Raw genomic sequence first — 22,886 nt, 5'->3', positions numbered from 1 at the left:
GTTACATACAAAGGAAACCCCATAAGATTATCAGTGGATTTTTCAGCAAAAACTTTCCAAGCCAGAAAAGAGTAGAGTGATAAGTTCAAAGTGCTAAATGGGAAAAGTCTGCAGTCATGAATACTCTATCCAGCAAGTCTATCATTCAGAATAGGAGGAGAGGTAGTTTCCTAGACAAACAAAACTAAAACAGTTCCTGACTACTAAGCCAGCCATGCAAGAAATATTAAAGGGGACTCTTTGATTGGAAAGGAAAGACCAAAAACAATAGTATGAAGGTAGAAAACACAAAAGCAGTAAAAATGAGTAATTCTCTAAAAAAAAAAAATCAATCAAGGAACTCACAAAAGAAAAGGATATAAAATATGACACCATATACCTAGAGCATGAGGAGGACAGGAGTAAACAATGGGTCCAAATTTTTATTTTAAAGATTTATTTATGTATTTGAGAGAAAGAAAGTGCAGGGGAGAGGGAGACGGAGATAAAGAATCTCAAGTAGACTCCATACTGAGTGCGGAGCCCAGTGTGGAGCTCAGTTTCACAATCCTGAGATCATTACCTGAGCTGAAATCAAGAGTCAGATGTTTAACCAACTGAGCCACGCAGGTGCCCTAAGAATGAGTTCAAACCTAAATGACCATCAACTTAGACTGATACATGCAGAAGATGTTATATACAAATCTAATGGTCACCACAAATCAAAAACCACTAATAAATATGCAAAGAATAAAGAGAAAGAAATCCAGATATATTACCAAAGAAAACCAGCAAACCACAAAAAGAGAAAGACAAGAAAAGATCAGAGAGCGTTTTCAGAAACAAAACAAGTAATAAAATGGCAATAAACACATATCTATCAATAATAACTTTGAATGTAAATGGACTAAATGTCCCAATCAAAAGACATTGGGGACATAATGGATTAAAAAACAAGACACATCTATATGCTGCCTATAAGAGACTCATTTTAGACCTAAAGACACCGGCAGAATAAAAGTGAGGGGCTAGAGAAACATTTATCATGCAAATGGATGTCAAAAGAAAGCCAGAGCAACAATACTTATATTGAACAAAATAGACTTTAAAACAAAAACTGTAACAAGAAACAAAGAAGGACACAATATGATAATAAAGGAGACAATCCAACAAGAAGATATAATCATTGTAAATATTTATGCTCCCAACATGGGGGCACTCAAACACATTAAAAAGTTAATAACAAACATAAAGAAACTAATTAATAATAATACAATAATAGTAGGAGACTTTAACACTCCACTTATATCAAAGGACAGATAATCTAACAGAAAATCAACAAGGAAATAATGACTTTGAATTACACACTCAACCAGATGGATTTAGTAGATATATTCAGAACATTCCATCCTAAAACCTACCATACAATCTTTTCAAGCACAAATGAACAGTCTTCAGAATAGATTACATAATTGGTCACAAAACAGGCCTCAACAGATTCAAAAAGAATGAAGTCATACCATGAATTCTTTTTTTCTTTTTAAGATTTTATTTATTTATTTGAGAGAGAGAAAGTAGTGGGAATGGGCAGAGGGAGATGGAGGGAGATGTCTTAAGCAGACTCTGCACTGATCATGGAAACTGATGTGGGGCTAGGTCTCAAAACCCTGAGATCATGAGCTGAGCTGAAACCATGAGTTCGATACTTAACCAACTGCACCACCCAGGTACCCTACCATGAATCTTTCTTGCCCACAACACTCTGAAACTAGAAGTCAACCACAAGAAAAAAATCTAGAAAGACCAAGAAATAAAAAATTACATGGAAACAAATGAAAATGAAAACACAACAGCTCAAAACCTTTGGGGCACAGCAAAAGTGGTTCTAAGGGGGAAATTTATAGCAATATAGACTTACCTCAAGCAGAAAGAAAAGTCTCAAATAAACAATCTAACCTTACACCCAATGAAGCTTGAAAAATACAAACAAAACCTAAAACCAGCAGAAGGAAGGATATGATAAAAATTAGAACAGAAATAAATGATATACAAACTAGAGAGCAATAGAACAGATCAATGAAACCAGGAGCTTGTTCTTTGGGGGAAAAAATCAATGAAATTGATAAACCTCTAGCCAGACTTACAAAAACAAACAAACAAACAAAAACAAAAACAAAAAACCAGAAAGGACCTAAATTAATAAAATCACAAATGAGAGGAGAAATAACAACCAACACCACAGAAAGACAAACAATTCTAAGAGACTATTAAGAAAAATTATATGCCAACAAATTGGACAACCTAGAAGAAATAGATAAATTCCTAGAAACATATAACCTACCAAAACTGAAACAGGAGAAACAGAATATTTGAACAGACCAATTACCAGCAAAGAAATTGAATCAGTAATCAAAAAACTCTCAACAAACAAAAGTCTAGGACCAGATGACTTCACAAATGGATTCTATGAAACATTTAAAGAGTTATTATCTATACTTCTCAAACTATTCCAAAAAATAGAAAAGGAAGGAAAACTTACAAATTCATTCTATAATCAGCATTACCTTGATACCAAAACCAGATAAAGACACCACAACAAAGAGAACTACAGGCAAGTATCTCTGATGAACACACACACAAAAGTCATCAACAAAATACTGGCAAACTGAATTCAATGATACATTAAAAAAATCGTTCACCATGATCAAAATGGGAATTATTCCTGGGTTGTACGGGTGATTCAATATTCATAAATCAATCAACTTGATACATCACATCAACAAGAGAAAGATAAGAACCATATGATCATGTCAAGAGACACAGAAAAAGCATTTTACAAAGTATAACATCCATTCATGATAAAAACCCTCAACAAAGTAAGTTTAGAGGGAACATTCCTCAATGTGACAAAGGCCATATATAAAAACCTCACAGCTAACCTCACCCTCAATGGGGAAAAACTGAGTCTTTCCCCAGAAAGTCGGGAACAAGACAAAGATGTCTCTTCTAGCCAATTTTATTCAACATAGTACTGAAAGTCCTAGCCATGGCAATTAGACCAAAAATCAGAAAACAAAAAGAAGTAAAAGGCACCCAAATCTGAAAGGAAAAATAAAACTTTCACTATGTGCAGCTAACATGATATAGAAAACCAAAAAGATTCCACAAAAAACCTGATAAATGAATTCACTAAAGAAACAGGATACAAAATCTGTGTACAGAAATCTGTTGCATTTCTATACACCAGTAATGAAGCAGCAGAAAGAGAAATTAAGAAAATAATCCTATTTACAATTGCACCAAAAATAATAAGATACCTAGGAGTAAACCTACTCAAAGAGGTGAAGTACCTGTACTCTGAAAACTATAAAATACTGGTGAAAGAAATTAAAGACAGCACAAGGAAATGGAAGGACATTCCACACTCATGGACTGGAAGAACAAATATTTTTAAATGTCTATACTACATAAAGTGATCTACACATTTAATGCAATTTCTATCAAAATACCAACACAATTTTTTTCACAAAACTAGAACAAATAATTCTAAATTTTTTATGAAACCAAAAAAGACCCCAAATTGCCAAAGCAATCTTGAGAAAGAAAAGCAAAGTTGGAGGCATCACAATTCCAGACTACAAGTTATGTCACAAAACTATAGTAATCAAAACAGTATGGTTCTGGCATTAAAACAGACATATAGAATAGAAAACCCAGAAATGGGCCTACAACTATATGGTCAAGTAATCAACAAAGCAGGAAAGAATACCCAATGAAAAAAAGACAGACAGTCTCTTCAACAAATGTTACTGGGAAAACTGGACAGTAACATGCACTTTCTTACACTATACACAAAAATAAATAAATAAATAAATAAATAAATAAATAAATAAGCAAAGGAGGCCTGAAATCATAACAATCCTAGAAGAGAACAGAACACAGGCAGTAATTTCTCTCACATTGGTCACAGCAACAGTTTTCTAGATAGGTCCCTGAGTCAAGGGAAACAAAAGCAAAAATAAAATATAGGAACAATACCAAAATAAAAAGATTCTGCACAGCAAAGGGAACAACAAAACTGAAAGGCAACCTACTGAATGGTAGAAGATATTTGCAAATGACATATCCAAAAAAATATTAGTACCCAAACTTCCCACTACCTCCAAAATAATCCAGTTAAAAAAATAGACAGAGACACAAATAGATATTCCTCTAAAAAAGACATATATATGGTCAACAGACACATGAAGAGATGCTCAACATCATTATCACCAGGGAAGTGCAAATCAAAAGTATAATGAAGTTTTACCTCACACCTGTCAGAATGGCTAAAATCAAAAACACAAGAAACAAAAAGTGTCGGTGAGGATGTGGAGAAAGGGGAGTCCTCTTGCACTGTTGGTGGGAATGCAAATTGGTGCAGCCACTCTGGAAAACAACATAGAGTTTCCTCAAAAAGTGAAAAATAGAAATACCCTATGAGAAGCAATCACATGATGAGGTATTTACTCACAGCATATAAACACTAATCCAAAGGAATACATGCAGCCCTATGTTTATTGCAGCATTATTTACAATAGCCAAGATATGGAAGCAGCCCAAAATTCCATTTATTGATGTGTGAATAAAGATGTATCGTGTGTGTGTGTGTGTGTGTGTGTGTGTGTAATGGAATACTATTTGGCCATAAGAAAGAATGAATCTTGACATTTGCAACAACATGAAACTAGAGAGTATAATGCTAAGCGAAATAAGTCACTAAGAGAAGGACAAATACCATATGATTTCACATGTTTGTAGAATTTAAGGAACAAAACAAACAAGCAGAGGAAAAAGAGAAAAAGAGAGAGAGAGCATGAGCGCAAGAAATAGACTCTCAACTGGAAAACAAACTGCTGTTTGTGGGAGGGGAGGTGGCAGGAGGATGGGTGAAATAGGTGATGGGGATTAAGGAGTGCACTTGAGATGAGCACAGAGTGATTAAATAAATCTTTAGGGGTAGCCTGGGTGGCTCAGGGGTTTAGCACTCTCTTTAGCCCAGGGCATGATCCTGGAGACCCAGGAACGAGTTCCTCATTGGGCTCTCTGCATGAAGCCTGCTTGTGTCTCTGCCTCTTTCTCTCTTTCTGTGTCTCTCATGAATAAATAAATAAAATCTTAAAAAGAAAAAAACTTAAAAAAAAAGAAAAGCCTACTAATTTTTCTCTTGCTTTCAAGATTGTATTCATTTCTTCAATAATGACATAGGTTTATATGATGACTTACTCTACTATAATTGTAAATGATACCATGAGTGTACTTGTGATTCTCAGTTTTCAACCTAAAGGGCTCAAGGCTGGCATCCAAAAGTTTAGTTATTGTAAGTCACATCATTCATTATATCCTCGAGGTGTCAAATTATAAATTTCATTTATGTTAATAGAAATCCATTTGAAACTATAAAAGTACAAAAGTTGCACATGTATGTATGTATTTGCACATACATACACACATGTACAAAAATTTATTAAGTATATAAAGTCAAATCCAATATATAAGCCATCACAGAACAAGAAGAGGGATCAATGCTAAAATATAAAATATAAAAATTGTCAAAATTGACAAAAGAAGAACAAATTACTATAGCAGAAAATTTTAAAGTTGTCCTGGAATGACTTCTAGAAAGCTGCTGGATCTAGCTGTTTTTGTGAACGTTTTTTTAAACCTTCTAGATATAAATAATTGCCAAGGTATCTGAATTATTGCAGAGTACCACAAAAGAAAGAGATTTTTCTAATTCATTTCAAGAGGTTAGCATATTCTTGATCTGAAAACCTGGCAAATAAAAGATAAAACGTAGAAATCTATAAAGCAATTTTGCTATTAATAAAGTGGCTAAAATTATAAGTAAATCTTAGAAAACTGAATACAGTAGCATAGCAAAAGAATACTATACACTAAGTAATTGCCAACAATTAGTCTTGCCCCCTCATCATTCACATGCCAAACAATCCCATCAGTAATGCCTCTTATCCTAGTCGTGTTGCTTAAGGAAGAGGAGTAAATAGGGGGAGGACATGGGTAATTTGGAAAAAGAAATGTGCTTACTGTGTCAGTCTGCAAGAGGAGCCAGTGTCCCATGGGGGCTAGGAAATAAAATGTTTTAAATGATTTTATTTTCCCCTTTCTTTCCTGAATTTCCTAGATGCTTTGAAATACACATATTTCATTTATAATCCTAAAAAAAATCAATCAGAAATACTGAGAAGGAAAGCAAATATCAAACAAAAAAAATAAAAAAAATAAAAAAAAAAAAACAAAAAAAATAACATCATAAATTTTCCTGAGTGAGGATGAGACTGGTACAGGTTTTAAAATGTGAAACCAACCAAAGTTGAACTGAAGCCTTCTTTTATTCCCATAGATATTCCTATTTTGGTGTGGTCATTCTTCAAGGCTCCAAAAACCTTCAAAATGCATTCAAATTAAGACTGTCCTCAAAATTTAAGCTGCTGACCAGTGCTCTCTGAAGTTTTTGGAAAGGTAAGATCTGATGTCTTATCCTAAGATCAGTTTAGACTGAGTTAATTATGTTACCACCAACTGCAGCCAGTTTATGAGTGCTCCCCTCGACTTACAACAGTATTGGCCAAGGTTAAGGTCATTTAGACACCATAATTACAGATTCTGGTTATTATTCTAAGGGTCTTCTTTATTACAGAAAGACATAACATATGAGTAATGTGTTCACAGTTCAAGCCGATGAAAATTGGAATTTGTTTAAAACTATAGGAGTACCTGTTAAGTTAAATTAGTATCAGTCAAAGAAAGTTTATAGTAAACCTCAATTTTATGGAGTATAGAGACACAATTTTAGTAATTATGGAGATGTATAATTTATATAATTATAATGTATATGTGTGTTATGAGCTGAATTATGTCTCCCTCAAATTCGTATGTTAAAATCCTAACATCTAATACCTCAGAATATGACTGTATTTGGAGACAGGACCCTTAAAAGTGGTAATTAAGTTAAAATGAAGTCATTGTGGTGGTCCCTATTCCCGCTATTACTGGTGTCCTTATAAGAAGAAAAGCTTTGGATACAAACATACACAGGAAAGGCCATATGAAGAGATAGGGAGAAGATGACCTTGGACACACTAAGGAGAGAGGCTTCAGGAGAAACCAACACCACTGACACCCTAATCTCACACTTTCAGCCTCAAGAACTGTGAGAAAATAAATTTTTGTTATTTAAACCACTCAGTCTATGATACTTTACTATGGTAGTCCTGGCAAACTAATATGTGTGCAATGTGAAATATAATTGTCACTTCTGTCAACTAGAGTCACCCTTACCACATAATATCTCATTTCGGAAACTGTGAAAAGTCTAAGATTCTTCCCCAGACTCTTGGAAGATCTTAGGGACCTGTGTCCTTCTAGCTTCAACCTCCTGCCTTTCCTCAGTAACTTCAGTTCAGATGTCATTTCCAAACTCCAATTTATCCTCTGCTAACCTAGGGTGGACCTCAGGTTTCTCCATTAATTTCCATCAAAACAAAGTAAAGTAAAATACTAACAACAATCAAAATCAAAACAAAAGTAAAAATCGTGACATAGCTTACTTTAGATCCCAGAAATGCAAAGAACTTAAAATCGAACATTAGCTATTTCTGCTCTAACATAGTCCCTTAGCCATTTGCACAAGTGGGAAATCCAGATTCCCACCATGTTCTAATGTTATAGTTCTTGTTCTCCCTCCCCTTCTCTCCTTCTCTTCCTCCCCCACTACCTCCTTCTCCTTTCCACTTCTGTCTCTCCTTCTCCTTCTCTCCATTCATTCTTGATATACCCTGATCTTTTCTATTTTCTTGGCTCTTGCACCATTTCCAGCAGTTTGGCAATCACTTTTTGGGAGTTTGACTTATGTTATTAAGATCACTTTTTCTACTTCAAGTAGCTAATCGAACTATTTTCTCAAAGACCATACCCTTCCTCAGAGAAATCCTGGAGCCAGCCATTAAAGTAATACAGTTTTATCCCAGGTACATTATATTTAGTCAAGTTTCTGTAAAGAGTGAAGGTAACTTTTCAATTTTTTTTCATTCTGACCTAAAAATGATTAACATTAATTATTTAACATCATCTAATATCAGTTCATTACTCTTCTATATAATCTCTACATTGCCTTAGATCTAAAACCACCATTAAACCTGTTGGAAATTATTTTAAAATTTTGCAATCTCATTGGAACTTTAAACCACACATATGATCTCAGAACCTTATTTGTTAAACTGTCAACCGTTTCATTCAGCAAATGATTTAAATAATGATTTCAAAGTGGAGGGTTTAAAAACTAGAACCTTCTACACTTGTCACATTTTATAAGGAACGTAGGAATAATGGCTCCATTTTACCTTTATTCAAAAGATCTTCCGCACAATTAATATGTATTGATGTAAGTTGCGTGATTTGAGGAATGTCAGTTTATGGTTTGAGGAAGAAAATGAAAATAAATTCTGGTTCATAATCACTTCTTAGCAAACAGGCTACTACTGCCATCTGGGGGAGGTTCTTTCTGCTTCATTTAAGAAAACCAAATGTGCTTGTCAGATGAATGAAATCGGTTCATGTTTTCCTTGTTATATCCACAGGAAGACTTTTTAACTTTCTGTCCATGAAGTCATAAGGCATTCCAGATGTCTCCCAGATTCCTTCACACAGAAATACATACTTTACAGACTTTTGAGAGGTATAGGAGAAGATGAACCAGAATATAACCATACTAAGGTTTCTACATCTTACACACTAGAAAGGTATTTGGAGAAGTATGGGTTATATAGAAAAAAAAATTAAAGCTTTCAATAACAAAATGAAACCCCAATTTTAAGCAAAACATATCTGGCCTCAATTTACAGTTAGTTGTACACCTTTTCTGAAATATGCTATCATTAATTGATATAGAAACTACATGTGTAGATATGAGTATGTTTGTGATTACATCAGTTAGGAAAAGATAAATTCAATTCCATAGAAATAGCCAAGAGTTTTCTTCTAGAATTTATGAAATACTGTTATGAACTCAATATCTATTTATTGCATGTATGCTGTATATCTATTTGTTGAAACTTTTGATGAAATAAATGAGGAACTTTCCATCATTCACAATGGAAAAAATTGTGACCATTGCTTTTGAATGTTTAGTTTGTGTTTAATAGTTGTCAATCTTGCATTTCTTTATGCTATAGATAAGTTGTTACCTATCAGCAATGCCTTAAAATAAACAATTTAATCTTAGAAATAAGGTTTCAGGAAGTACCCTGTTGAAATGACCAGGCTGTCAGGTGACACAAAAAAAAAAAAAAAAAGAAAGAAAGAAAGTCAGTGCTGATTAAAGGAAGACAACTAATCATTTATAGAGAGGATTCTGGTAATAGATTAACTAAATAAAATGCATACAGTATCAGTCCCAGAGTGGTACGGTAATACTGTCAGAAGGTTAAAGTTCATACCAACGAACAACTATACTAGCTCCAGGAAAGTCTTTGTTGAAATGTATTTTGAAGATTGGAAAAGGTAGGTGACATACAGCAAGTATACTGGGATTCTGTGATTATAATTTTTTTAATCATGCATTTGCTTCAGGAGTAAAAAGAAATCTAAGTGACTGTGGTTCAGCTGACACAACTGAATGAGCTGGGTGAACTGGGGTCACCTTGAGGGACGCCAAAAATGAATGTCTCTTGTGTGGGAGTGTGAATTTCCTTCAAAATGTTCATATTAGAGTCTAAGGAGGTTGGGGTGAGGAATATTAGAGGACAAGAAAGGCCAGAGGTACATAAAACTGAATAATAGAAGTACAAGTTATAAGCAGAAATAATAAATATGCAATTTTAATTAAATGTCCTTACTTCTGAATCAGCAGGTTGAGTTAATTTGGCAATTGGTCTATAGCTCTGCCTTACTGATCTAATGAAAATGATCAATGACCTTAAAACGCTTATGTTCTGCACAAAAGATTACCTCCAACTTAGGGGTGTTGTAAATGGAACAGATTCTCCTCCCTCCTAACTGAACTACACAATGTGTTGGGCTTTACTTCCTTTATTCAAAAGCCAATAAGTTACTATGATAGACCATGGAAATGATTTATTAATTATTTCATAACAGAAATTATAAGCAGTTCTCACTTTCATCAGAATGTTACCTGGTTGCAAAAAAAAATAGTAAACAAAAACAGAAATCTTCTTTAACAGTATGAATGTTTCATAGGAGACAAACAATCAGGAAGTCAAGAAAGATAATTTTTTGCAGATGCCACTTGTGTATTCCAGGGGTAGAGAGGTGGGGAGGAGGGGATGCTATTTAAAATGCAAGAAAGATCCATTATTTCCACTCTTCTGTTCCTACTTCTTCTCCAAGAATGATTGATTTTCAAATACTGCTGCTAGCCTTGTTAATGAATTTAGAAACGTCAGCACCCATTGCTAAACTGACTCACCTACCACACAGATGAGTTAACATATTTCTCCTAAACATGGTTTACATTATCTTCATGTAATTTGGGTTTTTTTTTCCCTTCATTTTCCTGCAATTATTGCTTCCTCATTTCTTCCTTATCTGTATTTGACTTCTCTCTCTCTTCCCCCATTGTAAACTACCAATATTATTTCAATCTTCCACTGTCACTGGGGTGTCTACACTTTAGAGGAATGCCCCTCCATGCTTTAGTTACTATAAATGAGGGTTAAGTAAGCCAAAAATAGTACCTGGAGTACTCCAGGGCAAGTAAGAAACCTTACATTGGGTGAATATAGATGCCTAACTGCTTATCCTGAAACTTTGTTTACCCACAGACATGACAGACTCCAACAAGATGATCATCAACTTGGCCCTCTTTGGCATGACTCAGAGTGGAAAAAGTTCTGTTGGGAACATTCTGCTGGGAAGCTCTGACTTCCACAGCAGCTTTTCTCCATGTTCTGTGACCAAAGTTTGTTGTCTGGGTCGCAGTTGTCACCTCTGTGGCTTCATGCGTCGAGGGGGACAAGAGATAACCCTGCAGATTCAGGTGTTGGACACTCCAGGTTACCCACACAGCAAGTTGAATCAGGAGCATGTGAAACAGGAGGTCAAGCACGCCCTAGCACATCACTTCGGGCAAGAAGGTCTCCATCTTGCACTGCTGGTCCAGAGAGCAGACGTGCCATTTTGCGAACAAGAAGCATCTTCCTTAGTCCAGATGATTCAGGTAATACAAAAAGGCAGTTACACTAATGCCATTATTTCTATTTGGAGGACATTATCCTAATAGGAAAGAACTATGACAATCTGGTAAAAAGAGTAGTTTAGAACAAGTTTAAAACAAGTGCTGGTCACACAGAAATGGTAGAAATACTTGATTTTTCCCACCAAGAGTCATTTTTACAATTTCTTTTAGAGGAATTCAGTTAGTCATTTTACAACTAGATCATAGACCCTTCAGGCTCCCTCCCCACCCCAAAATAAGATGTTAGACTTCAGAGGTTAGCTAACCCCTGAATAAGTTGGTAAATGTGGTCTCCAGACTACCAGCATCAGAATCAACTGGGTTGTTGTTAAAAATGCGTATTCATCTAAGCCCTAGTGAATCAGAATTTCAAGAATAGAGCCTGCATATCTGCATTTGCATAAATTTTCTGTATATATTTTTTAATGGTAAAGTTTAAGAACTACTAAAACTTGCACCCATTTAACATCAGGGGTAATCTCTTATAGTTCACCAACAAATGGGTATTCATTCATTCACCGATTCAGTCATTGCAAACTGTATCAGGTACTTATACAGAGCTTAATGATTGGTGAACAATATATGAGCCCTGCTCTCACATAGTCTAGAAGAGACAGATAAGTATAAGACAATGCATTAAGTACCAGAGTAATATAACATATGGCTTGGGGGAAAGAGGTTTCACTGTGACTTAAATCATGGTCAACATGTAGGGAAAATCTATGCTTTATTTATAGGAAAGAAATCGGGAATTTCAGATGCTCTGAGTGCCTCATCATCTTTAGGGTCAGCAACTGATCCACTGTAGGCAAGAAAAGACCACAGGGACTCAGCATGAATATGAATAACATATGCCACCTTTGCCTAGTGGTCCATCCATGTTTGTTTGTTCATTTATTATAAGTCACTAAGTTGGAAGCTTGTTCAGTCAGTATAGGTGAGGACCTGGGAATAGGGAGAGGTTCTGAGTATGGCTATAACTGGGGGATGGAGGGAGTAATACTTGCATATGATATATACACATATATAAGCCAGGTCCATGTATAACCAACAATTCGTAGAAACTGCTCATTGAGCTGCTCCATTCTACTCAATCTCTTGATTCTCTAGTCTCCGGTCATGCAAATCTAACTGTTGGATTTGACTAGTATTACTCAGTAGCCTCATTAAGTCACCAAGATAAGAGAACTCATCACTACTAGAAGCTCCACATGTGAACTATAGGGAGAATAGACAGCAGACATTTCTCACTCAAGAATTTGCTACTCTTCCTTTGGCCTAGTCTATGATCACTTCGATGTAGGATCTATTACACTTAGAAATATAGTATACTTAGATTCAAAGAAATATCTTTTCCCTTTAACTAGAAAAGGCATACGATTGTTCTAAGTGACAGACATACTTTTTTTCAGTAACTGTGCATGTTTCTAAAAATGAAAAAAAAAAAAAGCCATATGTGAAATCACAACAAACTAGCGGAAAAAATTAGGGTGACAAAGAGTATAAAAGCTAATCCTCATCATCCAACTCCTGAAAAATCAAGGACATACTAAACAAAAGTAGAGAAGATGATTGCAATTAAGAAACAATACGGAATCTAAGCAACCCTACAAACCTCCCCCAAATTATTAAAGTCTGAACTTCAAACAACATTTCTGGTAGAAATCAAGTGAGGGGAAACCTATTGCCATTTCATCAGTGTAATTTTTAAACAAGTTTTAAAATTAATTTAAAGATGCTATTAAACAAACATTTAATTTAACATGTAGTTGGATATAAGTCTGCAAATTCAGTAAATGCACAAATATTTCTCAAAAACTAACCTGACTCTATATGTCTCTAAATTTTTATCTATGCTGGTCCTTTGCTTAGCCGAAAAGGGTTTTTAAAAGACATACATTTTAAAATATATTTCTTTTCCAGTTTTAGGATATAGAACTCTATTGTAATCCCCTAACTTTTTTTATAAAAGTGAATTTGATTCAGACATATCTCTGATCTTTTTAAAAGGTATCTGGCATACAACTGCCTTCTTCTTTTACCACTGCCTTCCTTAATTCAGTGTCCAGTTCATGACTTAAAGGCAGAGTGAAGATGGGCTAGAGTAAAACTCAGATCCAGAATTGTTTTTTCTAAAATAAATATCTTTTCCCTCTCAGGAAAACTCAGCAGCCAAGATTTAGTAAGCTTCAGAGGGGCCCATGACCCCTGGGAAGAACTGCAGTCCTATTCTGGGCTTCCATCATAATTTTTGGTTGAAGATCGCCTATGCACAAGCTGGCTGTTTATGACCTTCTTCCTGAAGGTGCTTCAGTTACTGGTGGTAGCCATCTGGATATGCTCACAGATTGGGAGCAGCTGCAGAATGTCTGAATATTCAACAGGACCAACAGCTGTTAGGAAGGAGCAAAGAGTTGTTAAGGTCCTCTGGTTCCAGACACACCCTGGCTTTCTTTTTCTTCCTGGCTGATGCAAAATGGGGAATGGGGAATGGAATATTAGCCTTCTCCTTTTTCCTTTCCTCCTTTCTAGGGGCACTGATGCCTGTCATGGAAGGAGTCTACAAGGCCAACGTCAGAGAAGTGACCTCTTCTTTCCTGTACCTCCCTGTGGTCTCTTTAAATCTCTTTTTTATTTGTGCTCTAATATTTTTTAGAGGGGCTATTGGTTGCCAGCTATAACAAATGAAACATTTTCCTAAATGATCCCTTTTTCTTTATTTGTGTTAGGCCTTCATAATTTATAGCAAAATGGTAGAGAACTCAGTGAGTTATCTCCCTCAAATTGGGAAATAAATGGAATGATTCATCTACAGATTATCTGAGTATCATTTGAATGTTATTTAAAAATCCACATATAATGAACAGAGAAGACAAAATAGTCACCTTAAAGAAAAGTGCTAGCAAGCAGCCGAAGTGCACTAGGAATTGAATCCAGGAATTGACTAAAGTCCAAATTCTTTCCACTATCATAGTATCCTGTATTATTACTATACATAATAAAGCCTCAAGCATGTATTTTTTATTTGGAATGAATAACTCAAATATTGATGTTATAGGTGGGTGTGTATACAAAAGGCTCAGAAAGGCCAGTGCAAAGCCTGAAAATACTTAACAAAGATAATGGGCTTAGTTGTTGGACAGAATTTAGTTGAAAAATAAGCCTTCTTATAATTCTAGGTATGTGACTATAAATGTTAGTAATTTCTTGGCTTCAGTTCCTCACTTACAAAATGAGGATAATTTTACCTATGTTAAAGAGTTTTAAGGGTTATGTTTAATGAATGTAATGTGCTTGGCATTGTGCCTGACTTAATAGTAGGTTCACAGAAAATTATTATCATTGTTACAATTTTTATTGTTATTGTCACTACGCAGATTGTGATGAGCACCTATTCAAATGGATTACTAGATATGAGCAATCTACTGTAGAGGTTAAGAGCATGGGTTCTAGAGTAAGTTACACTTGTGTTCAAGCTCCTAATTAGTTACTTACTTGTTTTGTGACCTTGGGCAAGTAACTTCTCTAAATTTCAATCCCTTCATTGGTAAAATTGGGACAGATAACAGTATCTACTTGACTGGTTTTTTTTCAGAACTAATTTCATATTAACCTAACAGTAAATTAACTCAGACATTAGCACAGACAAGTACACACTAAATGTCAGCTATGGTCATTATAATTTTATTGTTTGTGTTTGTCTTATGCTAAAATTAGGACATTTTATTTGTAGCCTTCTTCGGGATTATCTTGATAGGCTTCAGAAGAAAATCAGAGCGAAATTAAATTTACAAAGCCCTGATGTATAAGAACTTCATGATTTAGAAAACAAACTGGGAGGAAAATTCACTGGCTTAGTTAAGGTTAAAATGAAAAGCTCCAATTTAGTGGGAAGGAGATGGTCCTGACAGTTAGGGGACCTCTGTTATAGGCCCAGGCCTGCCAACAATCAGCTGTGCAGCTTTGGCCATTTAACATCACATGCCCACAATATCTTCATCTGTAAAATAAGACTATTTGGACAGAAGATCTCTAAGGTTGAATGTTCACTGAATCTGATCTAACAAGGTCTTATCATTCAGCTCTCTGAGATGGAAATGTGGTGTTTAAGTGGGATGAGAGTAAGGGAATAGTATGAAATATAAAGAATGGTCCTTATTGTCCTCCTGTTCCATGATAATTTTTTTCTCAGTTGATGTAATAGTTGGCTTTTTAAAAAATTCCCCCTAAAAAGTCCAGATGCTATGATTTCATCAACCACAAACAAATGGGGCAGGGCTGGTGAGGTCCTGGGAAAATGAACATAATTCCTGGAAAACAAAGTTTATATCCTAACTAGTTGTCCCAAAAGGACTAGATGGACTCATACCCATTAGCACTCTGAAACCAAACAATTCATGATTGATTATAAAATTTCCATCTACCTTAGTACTATATTTAAATTATTAACACCAGATAACTTACATTAAACTTATCTTGCTCTTGGATTTTTATGTGAGGTATCAATCAACTGTGATTATCCTTTCTCTGGGTCCACAGAGAACATGTTTGGCCACTAACACAATGACTATACACCAAGCGACACTACTTTCAAATAGTCAACTATTTTCCAGCCAAAAATCAATCTAAAGATTATAAGCTAAATCAACCATTCTCTTCTATTTTTGGCAGTAATTCAAAAGTGCAATTTCTCTCACAGTTTAGGACATGAGCATCCTTTCATAAATAATTATCAACATGTAAAAGCTTCCCAGTGGCTGAACACATGGAGTTGTAAGTGGTGTTGAGCTTACAAATCTATTTTCCTTAGGTGGCTTAACTCATTTTTCCTGAATGCTATTTATTATAGTTTAAAGTATAGGAAATGTCTAGTGGAGACAAAAAGGGAATGTGTTACTGTTACAACCCCAAAAAACAGGAACTAAAGACACGGTGTAAAAGTTACACCATTGAATGCAGTAAGTACTAATCTAGCAAGAGAAGAATTCTATAATATATAACTCCAGAAGGGATCACTTGGGCCAAACAGTTTATTTAGCGTGAATTTTTATTATGGTGATGTTTTAAAAATGTTTAGTGACAAATGTGGTTCATGCATCAACCAATACCTAGGGTATAGGCCTGGGGGTAGCACTCAAGAGGTTAAAGGTAATGTCTATTTATTAACTTATAGTACACATTTCAATATTATGACAATCAAAATAAACACATCAATAGTGTATTCAGAATATCAGAACTGGCTCTAAATTTGAGAAACTTTCAGAGACAAGAATGTTCAAGGATCAATAGTTTCACTTTATAGAAGTAAAGTCCCAATACTATACAATCCCCAATAAGGCTTAATCACTCTCTTTACTTGTGTAGGTCTTCACTGCCTGATACCTCTCTTGTTGATTCCTATGCTAGAGGCAATATAGAGGCATAGCTAGAAACCTCTCCTGACTCTTCCCTTTACCCTCACTTTCCAATCCCACCCCAAACGGGGCCAAATGTCTGCCTCTATAGCACCAGTATATTTTCTATCACAACACCTACAATTACAATGAATTGAAAGTATTTTCTTCCCTGTCTGTCCCTCCTCCTCAGTTTTCAGTTAGTACCAAAAAATCTCCACTGGACATAAGCAGAAAAGTGAATATCATGGTCCACTCTGTGTCCCTGGAACAAAATAACCCTCAATAAATATTTGCAGGAGGAATAAATCACCAAGAATTCTTTTAAAAATTCAAATTCCTACGTTCTATTCCTAAATATTCTGCTGCCTTTTTAGCAAGCATCCCAAGTGGTTCTGATGTAAATAACCCAGGAATCTTTTTATTCTCAGAATCTAAATTTAGCACTTCATTAAATTTTCAACTATTTACATTAATTTGTAGGATTGCCATAACAAGGCTGTACTACCTGGGTGGCTTTTAAGCAACAGAAATTTATTCTCTCTCAGTTCTGAAATGAATGTTAGCAGGGTCAGTTCCTTCTGCGGGCTGTTTAGTGAAGAATCTATCTAAGGGTTATGTCTTTGGCTTATGGACGATTGTCTTTATGTTTACATGGCATTTTCCCTGTATTCATATCTTTGTCCAAATTTCTCTGTTTTATAAGAACACCAATCATATTGCATTAGTGGCCTTAACTTGACTTGACTAATTACATTGGCAACAACCCTACTGCTAAATTAAGTCACATTGTGAGGAACTAGAGGTTAGGATTTCAACGTATGAACTTGGGGGTATATACAATTCAAACCATAATACCAGTTTATTCTGTGACTCTCTGATCTCCTCTCAAGAAATATGTTCAACATACTGAATTTGACAAATTTTGCTATGTCATACTAGCTAAAATGTTGACATTACATATATACTTAGATTTACATAAGAGCTATTTTCCCTAAAAGGAGGGTTAATTATAATTTTGCTAATTTGTGTTTTGAAGGCACATAAAAATATATCAATTAAAGTACCTTTTTAAAAATTCTTTTGTAAAGGTTAGAATCTGTTAAAAATAATTATTCATTTAATGTACTGATCTTGAAACTTCAGATTTTTTTCAGGTAGGGCACTTTTAGGAGAACCAGAAATTTACAATTATTCTATGGTGTGGACAAATTTTAAACAGATATGAGGGAAAATTTTGGACTTACTCATTGATAAAGTCTTTTTGAATGCAAAAGAAAAAGTGCAGACTACCTGCAAATCCATGAGAATGAACTATAAGACAAGAGAAATTTTATAGGTAAATTTTGTGTCCCAAGGATCAAACTTCAAAACTAAAGATTTAAAACAAATAAATAAAACCTTCTGTTTGAGATGACAATGAGGGCCCAAATTCCAAATTAATCCAACCAATATCTGCTGAGAGTTTACAATGTGTTAGAGGCTTTGATTGATATAGAAAGACATAGACTCTGCCTTCCAAAAGCTTATAGTCAAGTTAGAGTAAACGTATAAATAAATAGTACTGGTAAGTGACAGATTGTATTAGGAATTATAATTGGTAACCATGGTCTCAAGATGTTTAAATATATTGTCCTACAGTTGCTGTATTTTCATATTATTTACATGTTTTGATTCTTCCTCTCTCTCTATTCATTTTCAGTTTTTCAGTCTTATAAATACCAATCCTATACTTCTTACATACATTGAAAATAGTAATAGAAATAGAAATAGAAAACTGACTTTCAATTTTTAAAGATTATTTTTAAACCAGTTTGTACTGATATCCCTTTACAGATTTGTATCCAACCTCTCTATGCATCAGTTTCTCTGTATCATACTGGAGAGAACACTAGTATCTCCCCCAAAGCATTATGTTGACTTTCAAAAGGAATAAAGCATTTCACTTGCCCAGAATAATATCTAGCACTAAATATTAGTTGTCCTCCTTTCTTTCTTCTGATTACTAGAGGTCCTGGGTATTTCTTGTTATGTTTATTCATAAGTATTTTATATTTTTCTGAAGGATCAAAAATAAATAAACCCTCAAACCCTGTATTTGAGATGATGATGAGGGTCAAAATTCCATAGTGCTATTATAAACTGCTAGCACCTTTGAAAATATTTTGGTAATGAAAATATCTGGAATGAAAGGAATGTCATTTTACTTTCACAATGTAATGATTTCATATAACTTTGGAAATATTTTTAAAAATTAAATGGTTATTTCTAGATACCTTTCATATTCTGTGAACAATTTGCCACATGCTGTTACTTCCACTTTATATCAGCTTATTTTCACTAATCAAACAAGAGTTTATTACATAACCAACTTCCACATATTACTAAACAAAGGAACACGAGTCTTCAATGTTTTGCAACCACATTAGAGGAAGTTATCTGATAAACTGGCATTGATTCTAGGCATGTGAAGTAAAGAAGATGCGAATCACAGTAATATAGTCATTCCAAATCACTAAATGTAACTTGATCTTAGCTTTTTCATTACATGTCATCTGATTAATCAATAGATTGTAGCCAAATCCTTAGAAGGTACTTTTAGTTACAATAATAACACAACATTCCTACAAAAAAGGATATGACAACGCCCTTAGCCAAAGTCCTTTGATTTAAAGGAATTGTGGTTCTAACAGCTTCAGGTTGGCAGGTAAATATGTATTATTACTGACTGTTGTAAGTGAAATTGTATCACATGCAGCGTTAATAATATGCAGTCCTGAAATTGTGTATATGTAAAGTATAAAAGCAAAATAAAATGGAGAAATAAAGCCTTTTAAAATTTTATTATTTTTATTATTTTTATTTTTTTAAATCTTATTATTTATTCATGAGAGATACAGGAGAGAGGCAGAGGCTTAGGCAGAGGGAGAAGCAGGCTTCATGCAGGGAACCCAATGTGGGACTCGATCTTGGGACTCCAAGGATCACGCCCTGAGCCGAAGGCAGGCGCTCAACCGCTGAGCCACCCAAGGTCCCTAAAGCCTTTTTTAAAAAAACAAAATCCACCCAGCTCTCTCCATTTACTTACATTAGTTGACCCCATCTTCACTTCCCATTACATATATCAGATTTTAGTAACATAATGACATCCAGATCTGTTGACTGTCTATATTGAACCATAATAACTCCTTTGCTTGTGTTTGAGGAATATAGGCCAAGGCAAATAGCCATTTAACATCTTCTCTCTTTCAGGAACTTCTGGGACATGCTTGGAAGAATTACACTGCCATTCTTTTCACCCATGCAGAAAAAATAGAAGAGGCTGGGTTCAGTGAAGATGAATACTTGCATGAGGCCCCTGAAACACTGCTAACGGTGCTAAATTCTATTCAGTGCAGATATATTTTCCAGTATAAAAAAGAAAATTCATTTAATGAACAAAGATTAAAAATGTTAGAAAGAATCATGGGATTTATAAAAGAAAATTGTTACCAAGTTCTTACCTTTAAATAAAATTTAGATAAAAGGAAAAGAGCTTTGGGTTTTAGAGTCAGAAACCTTGTTTTAAACAGCTTTGTTAGAATGGATGAGGACTGTCAGAATTCCCACAGGCTACTGGTAAGAGTGTACATTTGTATAGGCAGTTTTGGACAACTGTTTTGCAGTTAAGAAGAATATAAAATAATCAAGACCTCTAATGCAAATCCTATGACACAGCAATTGCCTTCCCTTTAAGTATATATTCAGCAGAAATGTGTATATTTCTGCACTAAAAGACATGTATGTACAAGAATACTCATAGCAGTACTTTTGCTAATAGCTAAATAGCTTTTAGAAATTATCCAAATGTCCATTAACAGTAAAGTGGATAAGCAAATTGAGGTATATTTACACAATGGAGTATTATACAATAATGAGAATGAGCGAACTGCAACTGCAAGGAACGATATCAATGAACTGCCCTAACAAAAAGTTTAAAGAAGCCAGACATAAAAGAGTATATATTATATGGTTCCATTTGTATAGAGTCCAAAAACAGTCAAAACTGATGTAATATAAACTACTCTGATGTTAGAAGTGTTGGAAATCTGGAAAGGTCACTCTTGGGAGGGGATAATAAGCATGCACTGGGCAGCTTCTGAGATTCTGGTAACATTTTGGTTTTGACCTGGAGGCTAGTTTCAGTGTGTTAACTTTGTGAAAATTCAACAACAAACACGTCTGATTCATAAACTGTTTAGTATATCTTTTTTATCTAAATAAAAGTAAAATGAATAAATTATTATCTATATTTTTAAAACTTCCTCCACTGCTTACTTGATACTAGATGAGGAAAACTAATCCTGTGAAATCCTCATCTGGAATATATACTTGATAGTTACCGTAATGATTAAACAACTTGGCTCATGGTAGATGCTCAATAAATGTTAACTTTCTTTTCTGCCATCTTATGATCTGTGGTTCCTATTTAGGGTTGGAAATGTAGGTAAAGATTCACAGCCAAGCCTTACAGCAGAAATAAGGGTAACAATTTTAATAACCAAATATGAATAAGCCTTGGCTGAAGAAGCAGCTTCTCTACCTTGAAGGTTAGTCACTGGCTTTGTAGAGAGCTCCAGGATGGTATCCAAGACAGCAGGTAGGATGGAAGGAAGATAATTCTAGTTAACTCTAATATCCAAGACTACCACGAAATCAAAATTGGATCACCCTCATGTTTAACATTTGTACATGAGCTTTAGAACTTATAAAATTCTTTCACTAGGATAGTTCCCAATTTACAAACAGCTTGGTTTCATATTTTTTAAGTGTGCAATACACTGTATTTCATATTAGAAACAGAATTATAGCTGGTAATTATTCTGCTAGGCCTTCAAAAGCCTACTTAATGCTTAATTTTACCTGAACTCCAGCACAAATGGTATTAGAAAGCCTATATAACCAACATTTATAAAATGCTTCTATGAGAAAGCATAATTCAAATTCCAACTTGAAACCATATCCCTCTTCATTTCTCTGCAGTGCCCCTTCTATCATGGGTCCAGGATTGTAAAGTGAAAGCTTCAACAATGGGACTCATTTAAGAACCAAACAGGAATTGACACTTCTCCAGGGGTTGGTCACTTGGTGACAAAGAATGAGATTTGAGGCTCAGGAGTTAAAATTGAAGTGAGTGCTGAAGAGAGGGGAAAATGCAGGTTTTAAGTCCTTCATATTCTTCACTCATGTGATATCAGTTAATTCTTCTAGAATGTAAATACTAGTTTCAAGAAAGATAAGTTGTGCAGAACATGAAGGGTTCAAGATCTCCAAGACTGGCCTGGTGTTAATGATTAATAGAGGAAAGGTGCCTCCAGTTTCAAAAAGGAAGACTTCTGTGATGTTGACCTGAATTACTTATTTTTATTATATATATTTGCATATATATATCTATTTAAATAACTCCCTAAATGTGATATTACATACTTGACTTTATTTTAGTAGTTGTATTTTGCTTTTTTGATTTGCCTTTACCGCTCTCCTCCTTCCATCTCTCCTCTTCATGCACATCAGCCAATTAGAGAGACTCATGTCAACAGAGCATGATATGCACCGTTCCTATTTTCTGTAAGTCCAAGTAATTGCATACAGAGTACATATATATATATAAACATATGGAGGACTTTTGCCTATTTTTATGTATTTATTTATTTTATTTGGGGTGGGGAGGAAGAATCGAGAATCTTAAGGAGGCTACAAGTGCAGCACAGAGCCTGATGCAAGGCTCCATCTCACGACCTTGAGATCACAGTTTGAGCCTAAATCAAGAGCTGGACGCTTAACGGACTAAGCCACCCAGATGCTCTGACTTTGGTCTTTTTAAAAAACATTTTCATATTTTACTCACTACAGCATCTTTTTCACTTAATACCACCTCATAAAAACCCCTCCAACATAAAATGTAGCTTAAATTCACCTTTTTTAACACTTCAGTGTATTTTTAACAATTTGTGCAACTACTTCTCTATTGATGTGCCACCCAGCGTCATGCTCTAACAACTATTCCTGTATATGTATTTTTTTAATTAATTAATTAATTTATGATAGTCACAGAGAGAGAGAGAGGCATAATTCAAATTCCCACAGGCAGAGGGAGAAGCAGGCTCCATGCACCGGGAGCCCAACGTGGGACTCCATCCCGGGTCTCCAGGATCGCGCCCTGGGCCAAAGGCAGGCGCCAAACCGCTGTGCCACCCAGGGATCCCCCTGTATATATATTT

At 34.9% G+C, this 22,886-nt stretch overlaps 1 protein-coding gene across 1 annotated transcript; it reads left to right on the top strand.

The window, feature by feature from the left end:
- Positions 1-9,425: 9,425 nt before the first annotated feature.
- Positions 9,426-22,550, top strand: GIMD1 (GIMAP family P-loop NTPase domain containing 1). The gene is made up of 3 exons (XM_072810115.1): positions 9,426-9,540; positions 10,821-11,215; positions 19,879-22,550. The coding sequence occupies exons 2-3, from the start codon at positions 10,823-10,825 to the stop codon at positions 20,137-20,139; spliced, it is 654 nt and encodes a 217-aa protein (XP_072666216.1). The 5' UTR covers positions 9,426-9,540; positions 10,821-10,822; the 3' UTR covers positions 20,140-22,550.
- Positions 22,551-22,886: the final 336 nt, after the last annotated feature.

This window comes from Canis lupus, chromosome 33 (assembly GCF_048164855.1).
Source record: "Canis lupus baileyi chromosome 33, mCanLup2.hap1, whole genome shotgun sequence".
NCBI classification, from domain to species: domain Eukaryota; kingdom Metazoa; phylum Chordata; class Mammalia; order Carnivora; family Canidae; genus Canis; species Canis lupus.
Note: the sequence above shows the minus strand (reverse complement) of the source record. Positions and strands in the feature narration are given on the sequence as shown.

Bases quoted from the DNA above. Each gene is read 5' to 3' on its own strand.
- GIMD1 (XM_072810115.1), top strand. From the start codon at position 10,823: ATGACAGACTCCAACAAGATGATCATCAACTTGGCCCTCTTTGGCATG. The intron at 11,216-19,878 runs GTAATACAAAAA...TCTCTCTTTCAG, and splicing joins CCTTAGTCCAGATGATTCAG to GAACTTCTGGGACATGCTTG.